The sequence below is a fragment of the Perna viridis genome, chromosome 10 (assembly GCF_037379345.1).
Source record: "Perna viridis isolate PV_CMFRI_1.1 ecotype Kerala chromosome 10, ASM3737934v1, whole genome shotgun sequence".
NCBI classification, from domain to species: domain Eukaryota; kingdom Metazoa; phylum Mollusca; class Bivalvia; order Mytilida; family Mytilidae; genus Perna; species Perna viridis.
The window spans coordinates 7,951,273-7,962,130 of NC_142454.1; the positions used below are offsets into that span (position 1 = coordinate 7,951,273).

A 10,858-nucleotide genomic window follows, 5' to 3' on the forward strand; every position below is an offset into this window, starting at 1 on the left:
GAAAAAAAGTATGTCAGAATTGTGTTATATCAGAGGCCTATAATTCAATTACAGACCTATGGTTATATTCACTGTAACCAACTTGTAACATCACAGTTTCCAGAAGGACTTCATAATTTTTAATTTCCGTTAAATAGTCCAAATTCTCATTAGTTCAAAGAAATCTTAAAAGACAAAATTTCAACTAAAACTCAAATCTTATGTAGATAACGTAACAGAAAATCTTGTAAATGAATATGAGTATCCCCGTCACACTGTCAATTGAGAACAATTATCGTAAATGGTTTGTTTGTTGGGGTTTAACGTCCGAGCAATATCGTAAATGGAGAATAATGTTAAAGAATTATGCGCCCGTTGTCCGTCCGTCTGTCCGTCGTAAACATGTCGCACCATAACTTCAGAACAACTGATTTAAATTTATTGAAATTTGACGTAGTTGTTTCTTATGATGGTCAAACGGTCTGCATATTTTTTGGTGAAAATCAGATTCAAACTTTTAGAGTTACAGGACTGTAACTAAAATATGAGGTGTTTTTTTACATGTCGCGCCGTATCTCAAAAACGATTTATAATTATTTATTGCTTTAAACTTTACACACTTGTTAGTTATATTAATGTGAAATTTGTATACTTTTTGGTGATGATTCAATATTTTATTTTCAAGTTATTGATTTTTTTTTGTAAAAAAGCGACATGTTTTTTTTCACATGTCGCAACGTAACTTGAGAACAACTTCTCCAAATTTCTTGAAACTTAAGATCGTTGTTTGTTATATCAAACGGTCTGTATACTTTCTGGCGAAAATCAGATTAAAAACTTTCGAGTAACAGGGCTTTGTAACTAAAACAGGGACCGATTTAAGATTTTTTTTCACATGTCGCGCCGTAACTTGAGAACAACTTATCTAAATTTCTTGAAAACTTTGGTTGTTATGATAGTCAAGCGGTCTGTACAATAAGAATTGGCAATGATAAAAGTTTTGTCTATTGAAAAAGTATTCAATAGACAAAATTTTTATCATTGCCAATTCTTATAAGTTAATTTTAAAACACATCATTATCTTTAAACATGAGAAAAGTAGCTCTGAATATAACTGAATAGGGGCGTGTCATTATTTTTTTATCCATTGAGATATAACAAAATTATTGTAACCAATCAGATTACAATATTTATCTCAAACTAATTGATGAATATAAAATTAAAACTTTTTGAGTTGCAGGAGTTTGGAACTAATGGGGGGGGGGGTACATGACCTGCCGTATCTTAAAAAACTATTAATTATGATTATTATAAAACTTAAGACACTTATAAATCTGAAGGTCTGTATACTTTTTGGTTATGATTCTTTATTTCATTTTTGATTGATTTTTTTTATAAAAGGGTTGCTTTTTCTCACATTTAGTGTTGTATGAGGGAAATTCACGAGGTGCGTTAATCGTAAAAAAATGTATGGGTGGTTGGGTCACAACAAAACTGCCTTTCAATCCTCCCATACATTTATTGAATAACCCTTAGAAAGAACCAATATAGGGAATTAATTTTAGAGAAACATTATAACATGAATGCTGAAACATTTTGTAACAATTTTTGTTCTCTCTTTTATTAACTTTTTGTTTTATGGAACATTTCAATTTATGAAATGACATGCAAAATTTTTGTTGCGAAAATCTTTGCTCCCTTAATCAGAATTATTTCTTCAATTTGGTATCATATAAAACATGTTGTTGGCAGTTTTTGTCAGTCTCTTATATAAACTTCTAATTGAGCAAGAATAGGGAATGAGTCAGGATATGCTTGGCATGACATACTGTACAATCCCGTGTTCCAAACAGTTATTAGGATTTTTCACAAGACAACAGACAAAGCAGAGTTATCTCTCTTTGTATGAATTAATGGTTGTATACTATAGAGAGTATTTATAAGATTTTTGCCTTGTTCAGAAGTGAATATGGGAAATAATACTAATCTTAGTCAAATATCAATATCTGCCTGGAATTTTTTTTTTTTTTTTTTGGAGGGGGGTGGGGGGGAGGGACTAATAGTTGAATCTTATCTAGAAAAAAATAATGGAATGATATTATTTATAAACTTGGACAGGAATTGATAAAAATGTATTTTACCTAACTATTCTACTACCTCCAAAAGTCGGGAAAAGAGGAACTAGCTTAAATCCAAAAGAAAAAGTGCATGGCGGAATAATTGTATTCTACTAAATTATCTAATGACTTGACATATTTTAATGAAAGACTGAAGTCTTCGAAGTCGCTACATATTCTCATAACTCCAGTGATTCTGGCTTACTTTCAACATCCGAAATGGCACGAATGCGATATGCTCTAAAATCAGGTAACTTCAGCTAGAATTTGGGTTCCCTTGAATTACTCTTCCGTACCCGTGATGATCCGAATGATTTCAATCATAACAACTGGTTACCAGGAACCAGATTAAACAACTGGCAATGGTTATATATAGATATCGGGGCCCGGATAGTGTAACCGTCCGTGCGAGACCCGACAGGGTAGTCTTCTTTCTTTGTTGGGGTTTAACGTCCGAGCAGAAATATTTCAGCTATATTCAGACGATGAACATGAAATTGATGATAAAATGAACATGAAATGACGATGAAATGAAAAAGGGATGGGACACAAGGACAATGGGGTCGACAAATTTTGATTGCCACTGGAAATAGGGAGAGGTGGGTAGGGTCGGGCAATTTAGCCTCCTGTGGCGGAGCCCTATGGTTCCTACTCCTGGAGAATACCACAGTAGGGTTCTTTAACGTGCGAGGAACGTGGCATCTTTCCCAACACGGTGCACCACTATGGTTTGCGGTCAGATTTCAAGGACATTAAAAACACCATTAGTAGTAGTGATAATGTATATGACCTATTTAGTCTACTGAAACGAGTTGGAGTTGTTTGAGTCGGAAACTGGGTAATGTTACATAAATTCAATGCTAACCGATCATTTTTCATTTTTTAATGTAAACTTCCCGTTCACATACAAGCAAAATCACACAGAGAAATGTGAATGATATTTTCTGAAAGAGGTACATTTCAGCGATCTTTGGGGCGCTTATGGTATTGACCATAGAACCATGTTAGGAACCAGATTAAACAACTGGTAATGAATATTTATAGTTATCGAGGCCCTGCTAATGTGTATGACATATAGTCTTGTAACGAGCCCCTGTGCCTGATAAGGAAACTGGGTAATGTTCAGTGCTAACCAATCATTTCATGTAAACTCCCCGTTTTCATACAAGCAAGAAACACACGTGTATGATATTTAAGATGTACATATTTCTGATCTTGCATGAAGGTAGAACTATGACGCTATGGCGGTAAACACGGCACAGATCTGCAGCATAACGTGGAGTAGTAATATATAATTATGCAAATCATATTTAATATAAATTACTGAAATTACGAGCGCAAGAAGTCGCTAACAATATTAGCGACTTAATTTTTTTCAAATAAAGGGAAATTCTATTATTGGGAAATTTTAATATGACGTGCTTCAAAGCTCTTTAGACCACAGCCGTGTTAAAAAGGTGATAAGCATATGACCAATGTCATAGACTGTGTCTATTCAAAAATATGGAGAAACCAGTCCTATTAGAAACAAATCTGGACAGAGAATTTTATCTAAACAATCATGACAAGTGTTTTACAAAATTACGTCTGAGTGACAAATCACTTAGAAATAGAGAGAGGTAGATACTTTAAAATTCGATGAGATCACAGTCTTTTCATGCAATTGAAATGAGGATCACTTCCTTCTTTTAAAACGTCGCCGCTGTTTCGGAGTTTGGTATAAAATGTTTTGACCAATAGGGGAGAGACGTCATGAACAATGAAGGGTAATAACAAAAATACCGAACTGATAAGTAGTCAAAAGGAAAGTCCGTGTGGCAATATCAAGACACAAACAGGAAAGTTGGAGTACCACCGCAATGGGCCCGACTTAGTGCAGGCATTTCAAAATGAAAGATAGGTCGACCAGGTTTTATAGCGCTAAACCTTCATTATCGTTTATTATTTCCGGTAAATTTCAACACAAATGGGCAGCATCAAATTTCCACCTGTCAAAATCGGTAAAACCAGTATTCAAACCATGAAAGAAAATATGGACAGTAAATTAGTGAAAAAAAGAACTAAATACACGTACAATAAACATGCTTTAAATCATAGGCACGAGTTTAAAAAAGTCTTGAACTTTTGGTTGAAGATGCGTCAAGTTCAAGGTGAATTAATAATAATAATATACAAGTAAAAAGTACAGAAAATTAATGTGTAGACATTATGAAAATCCATCTTCTATATCTGTTTGTCAGAAAGAGAATATTTTTCATTAATACAAAGCCGTCTCTTAGGCAACGATGGCGCCCCGTGCAGGTCCGGGCGTCAAAAGAATAGGCCTGCAGCAGCGCTAAGCTTGTCGTAAAAGGGGACTAAATAGTGCTCAGAACCTTAGCCGGGGGCTAGGGCGCTCTGCCCACAGAGCAACTGGGTTGTATGCTCCAGGTGATGGAATGGGGTACCCCTGGCGTGTTACATGCTGGGGTTGTCAGGCTATAATACGGAAAACCTGACCGCAAACCATAGTGGTGCACCGTGTTGGGAAAGATGCCACGTTCCTCGCACGTTAAAGAACCCTACTGTAGTATTCTCCCGGAGTAAGAACCTTTGCGCTCCGTCACAGGAGGCTAAATTGTCCGACCCTGCCCACCTCTCCTTATTTCAAGTGGCAATCAAAATTTGTAGCCCCATTATCCTTGGGTCCCATCCCATTTTTCATTTCATCATCATTTCATGTTCATTTTATCATCCACTTCATGTTCATCGCCTGAACATAGCTGAAATATTGCTGTTCGGGCGTTAAACCCCAACAAACAAACAAACAAATAGGCAACGATGGCGTCTTAAGAAGTCAGGGTAGTCGCTTGGTGTAACAATTTTTGTCTTTTTGTTTTGTAGCAAAATATAAAGAATCGTAGCCTTATCACCAAATTTGTGAGGATGACCATTCTTGCAGTTTAATGCTTTGTGGGTGATTTAAGACGGATTTTGGCAATCCCAGACTGTAATACAGTTTCTGAAACTTAACACAGTGATATAAATATTTACCACATATATCGGTTAATACTATCGAAATGCAGTAAATGATAGATTTTAATTTTTGTCGACTTTCAAGAAAAAACTTAAAATTTCAATTTTAAGCACTTTGTCAGGACTTTGTGACCTCCTTCCGTTTATTTATTTATTATCATTATTTTTTTCATTTTATTTTTGACTTTTAATGAAGTCAAAACGTTACATAAGGATGGACCCGTTAATATATTGACCGAGGACTAAGCCCATATAGAACGTATTGACCGAGAAAAAGTATGTAATTTATATATCATACGTATTTTATATTATGTAAAAAGTGATTTTGGAAATGATATTGCATTTTGTGTATTCGTACACACAATATATTTAATTCCCTGTAAATATGTCGAGCGCTCAACTTAATTTTTAGAAAAAAAACGCCTTTGTTTCTTCATTTTTGATTTTGACATGATAGCCCTCGAGATATTAAGTCAAGCGCTCGACATAATAAGTAGAAGATTTAAAATAATATGTGTCTTAAATGTACCACCGTATATTCGAAATTCGGACTCCCTTTCAAAACCAAATGCCATCCAAGACTAAGTATTTTGATATTTTGGCTGGAAAAAAACTGTCGGTCTCTAGACCACATAAAAGAGGAAAGATGTCATAATATATATATATTTTTTTTAATTTTACAATATTGGAGTTAAGTGGTGCAATCGAATACAATAATTATTGGAGTAATTGAGTTACGTTTTGTAAAAGTAACTGGCGCAATGATACACTCAATGGTGCAAATATAAGTTGTAGTGCAAAAAGAGGCTAAACTGACCTAACCGGATACCTCACTTTGTCAATGGCTCTGCAAAGAAAACAGTTACATGTATATTGATAGTACTCTGCGATAGGAAGCTTAAACAATAACAACACTATAATTATCACCTTGTCATTCTTTTAATTTCATAGGCAATTGGTGTGAATGCTTTTAAATAAATATGTACAATTCAGTCCAATCGAATTAAATGCTTTCCTTGGCAAGGGGGAAAGCAAAACCCTGCCATAAACATATTATCTGGTTCTAAACCAACAAAATCTGTAAAATATATCCTTAGCGGCTTGTCTAAATTTGAGATCAAAATATCCATAAACGTATGGATTGACGATGTTATTTATAATCATCATATGATCCATAAATCTAAAAATAATCGCTTCGGTCTCAGTGTTCTCCACCCAAAAGTAACGGTTTCTACAGAGAGAGAACAGCAAAGAGATTTGTGGAATACAAGACAATATGAAGGCTAGACTGATTACCATGACCATATAAGAAACGCGCGTAACCGAACTGGAAGACGAATGCTTTTGGGAGTTGTCTTGTCGATGGCCTATTGAAGAAGTTTGTTCCCAAGATGATGAAGCTGGTTCACATGAAGAAACATCTTTGCTTATACTAAAAACACAACTGTTTTGAAAGCTTGCTGTTGATTCCACATCTTGAGTACTTGTTGACCATTTCCGTGATTCTGCATATTTTCTAGTTTCGTTTTCTCTTTTCATTTTGTTTTTCAGAGTAATATATATTGATCTCAATATAAATAGATTTAATACTACCAGCACAACCATAACAAAAACAAAGACGAGGGACAGGAAGAGAATAAAGACAAGGAAAGTATTGCTACTTTTATCCACCTTTAAAACATTGGCTCCACAAATATATCCGGTTATATTTTTTTCAGGATTTTGAATTTCCAACTTTTCGTTCCATATTATAAACGGCGATGCAAAACAAATTGCCAAGATAAATACACCTACAAGACAGCAGCGTCTAACATTCAATGTCAATTGAAACCCAAAAGGTCGGCATACTTTCCGGTATCTCTGAAAAGTTATAACCGCTAGCAGGTATATTGAGGAAAACGTGAAAACATTAACAATCCACCATATTATTTGGCAGCTTAAGATATCCTGAGAATTTACAGGTAGTAATGTCTTCCACAGTTCAAATGGAGCCCTAAATCCACATGCAAATAAATCAAAAAGTGCCAAGAATGGGAAGAAATAGCGACTGTCACTTTTCTTTTTCAGTTTAGTTTGATAAACAATCAGCACCACAGCATTTCCTACGACACCAACAAAGAAATAGAATACAAGAAATACGTCATGAACAATGTATTTTCTTGCCTCGTCAGTGTTCCAGTTGTTGAGCCTATCTTGTGTCGATGAACCCATAAATACCTCTTGTGGTATCACTGAAAAAGAAATAAAGTTTATGAATAAAAATGTATATCCGTTTATTCCATGTTTTGGTTACTTGAATCACAGAAATGTGACAAATACTTTGAATTGCCCATCGTTTTCAGGAAAGCAGGTCGAAACAGATAGTCTACAAGATGCAGAAGTGTTGGCTTCAATTACATATATGCAGTGTCTTTTTATATCAAACATACTATCACTTTTAGTAACCTTTGTAACCATGGTTTTCCTATCAAAATTTGGGCTTCTGAGTATACAAATGTATTAATTAATTCGAGTCACCATAAAGTCACATATATGTACATGGAAGTATATATCACATGTAAACTTAAAACTATCTAATTGTACATTTATATTAACACAATTATGTCTGACAGAAGTGAAAATTGCTTTCTTGAAAAACAGACGGAAAAAAGTACGAAACGATGCACGCTTGGAAACTTTTCTGAAAGGAAGACCAAAATGGAAAATAATAAATGTTATTGTTTTATTAGTCAGTAAAATGTGTTTAATAATCTCGACTGTACATCCTTTGTCCCAAAGATTCTCCAAGAAGTCACTTATGTCTTTGATTGTTCTCCTTCAGAATGACCGCTTCTTTCTTACGATCTCAAAACATATTTAAATTTGCTGCTGCTGTTAATTAATCGATATCAATTATTAAAATTCATAATGCAGTTCATTGTCTGTTAATACATGCAAGTGGTTAGATTGTCTGGCAAACGTGAACTTTGGACTGGATGTTGTCAAATTTTGCACCCCGTGCAGGTCCGGGTGTTAAAAGAATAGGCCTGCAGCAGCGCTAAGCTTGTCGTAAAAGTCGAGTAAGTAGTGCTCAGAAACCTAGCCGGGGGGTAGGCGCTCTGCCCACAGAGCAACTGGGTTGTGTGCCCCAGGTGGTGGAATGGGGTACCCCTGGCGTGTTACATGCTGGGGTTGTCAGGCTAAACCTGACCGCAAACCATAGTGGTGCACCATGTTGGGAAAGATGCCACGTTCCTCGCATGTTAAAGAACCCTGCTGTGGTTATCGATAGGAGTAGGTACCTTTGCGCTCCGCCACAGTAGGCTAAATTGTCCGACCTTACCCACCTCTCCCTATTTCCAGTGACAATCAAAATTTGTCGACCCCATTGTCCTTGTGTCCCATCCCTTTTTCATTTCATCGTCATTTCATGTTCATTTATCATCCATTTCATGTTCATCGTCTGTATATAGCTGAGATATTGCTGCTCGGACGTTAATCCCCAACAATCAATCAATCAATCAATCAAATTTTGCCTGCAATACTGTTGCAAATGAACTCCAGTTTCAATATTTAGTAATTATACCAAAAAGAAGTTTTTGTAATTACAAATATAGGAGAGGGTCACAGCTATCTGGAAAGATTTCTCCAGTTCTTGGATACAAGTATAGTTTAGAATTCTGAATTATAATAAATGTATTTGAAACTGAAACTAATGTACAGGAAGAACATAGAGGTTTGATAATTATAGTACTTTGTCTAGAGAATATGAAAGCCTATTGAGCTAATTTTCGTGGATTATTTTTTTCCGTTATAACGCAAAACATACGTGTAATGAAGGGAAATATTTGTCTTTTTTTTGTATATAAGTAAAATCAGAAGAAAACGTATGATTTGTCCGTCAGTATTATCATAGTGTCCATATATTATATATAATATCCAGTGTCTGTGGCTACGTGTACCGATCTGAAAGTTTTTTTTTGCAGTGCTCGGCTTTGAATTCGCTAAAACTATTTCTGAAGTCCCTGTATCACTTTGTCACCATACCTATGTCCTTCAATCGTATGCATAGACAATACTGGTAAAGCGACATTTAGTTTTGCAAATAACTTAAAAACTCTTTTTTTTTCATTCCGGTTGGTCAACTTTTTGCATTTTCAATCTTGCAATTTGCACACTACGGTATTATTCGGTAACAGTGACATGCGTATTAACACAACAGACACAATCATGTTTTTTTATAGTTCTAAAGTAAAAATACGATACATGATAAAAGGTTTTTGTGCTATGAAATGGTCAGAATGCAGGATTTCGTGTTATTTACCATAGAGCTTTTGGGAGCCTTGAGCGGCCCAAGATCCCCCGCCGAAGATCACCGAATTAATTTTTCCCTACTTCGGAATTTTTTTTTTTAAGACAAACAAGTTGCGGCAGGTGTAGTCCAGTAGTAACATTAACGGACTTACCTTCGTAATTTTTTTTCCTATATTCTAAATGAAATAGATAGCTTCAATTTCCGCATTAACGTCACATTTATACTTAAATTATTTATTAAAAAGGTGCCTCCGGAAACATCTTATCGCACAATTCAGAGCTACGGTTATTGCCATTTTTAGAGAACCGATTCAAACTGATAAAATCGAATCCTATATAATTATTTATGGTAAATAAATACGGATGCACATGACCATTCAATACCATCCCTAAGAATGATGTACAAATACAAAAATTACCGCTGGCAAACACTAGACAGATTAACTTCATTTCACAAATGTACAGATAACAGTTATGGAGGGTAATAAATGATTTGACTAACCAATTCCAGATGCTTCATTTTAAATTGATAGGTTTTTATCCTGGAAGTAAAACAATTGTAGTCAAATCTAAATTACCTGTAAAATAACACCACAAATGGTTAAATTGTTAATGCTATAAATAACACCACATGCAATAAATCCAGGGACTCAGTAAGAGTTCTATTGGTACATGTATATATATGGCGAAATCTGGCGTTTCGCAAATATTTGTGGCTAAAATCTCCGTAATCATTCCAGAGCACGATTTGAAATTCGGTTTGCAGCTGTATCTTGATGAACTGTTCTTGAACATCTGTTTGTTATGTTCTGGGGATACTTTTTTTGGCTTATTTTTAAAAGGGCTTTTTCAACCTAAAAATCTCAGCGGGAACGCTAATAATCAATATTATGTCGAAAACTGTCTTAAAAGCTTAAGACTTAAGCAGTACGAAATAACCGATTTCATCTGCGATTGTACAATTGGTTCTTCATGCCTTTACGCCAAAGAATGTTTCCCATATGGGGTCTTTAGTACTAGTATAATCGTGACTACCATGAACATCAAGAACCAGGTATAGTGTTATTCAAGATTCAAGAATTTCCATGAAGGTTTTCAAACTTTCCTAGTAAATTAATGTAAATATGGAACCATCTCCAAATGTTGCCCGGATCCATCACTTCTTGCAATACAAATTGTGGTATACAAGGACCAATAAAAGATAACTAGTTCCTCTTCTTCAAAAGATCGAATTCATTTGACAATTGCATTTAAAATAAAAACTACAAAAAATTGCTTAGAATCACATTGAAGAAAGGATGACGGGTATTTGTGTGCTGTAATTCTTTTAAATAATTGTTAACAAAATGTAAATAACCCTACTTATCAGTTATTGTAAAACTGACAGTCTCGCGGGTATTAACTAATATTGCTATTTTTATTTTCTATTTTTTTTCACTTACCTCGGATTCTTT

The 10,858-nt window shown here is 34.9% G+C and overlaps 1 protein-coding gene across 1 annotated transcript; it reads right to left on the reverse strand.

Moving 5' to 3' along the window:
- Positions 1-6,052: 6,052 nt before the first annotated feature.
- Positions 6,053-10,762, reverse strand: LOC148604370 (uncharacterized). The gene is made up of 2 exons (XM_088548437.1): positions 9,557-10,762; positions 6,053-7,342 (listed from the first exon to the last, which is right to left on the reverse strand). Exon 2 carries the CDS (start codon positions 7,320-7,322, stop codon positions 6,165-6,167), a length of 1,158 nt encoding a protein of 385 aa, XP_088404563.1. The 5' UTR covers positions 7,323-7,342; positions 9,557-10,762; the 3' UTR covers positions 6,053-6,164.
- Positions 10,763-10,858: the final 96 nt, after the last annotated feature.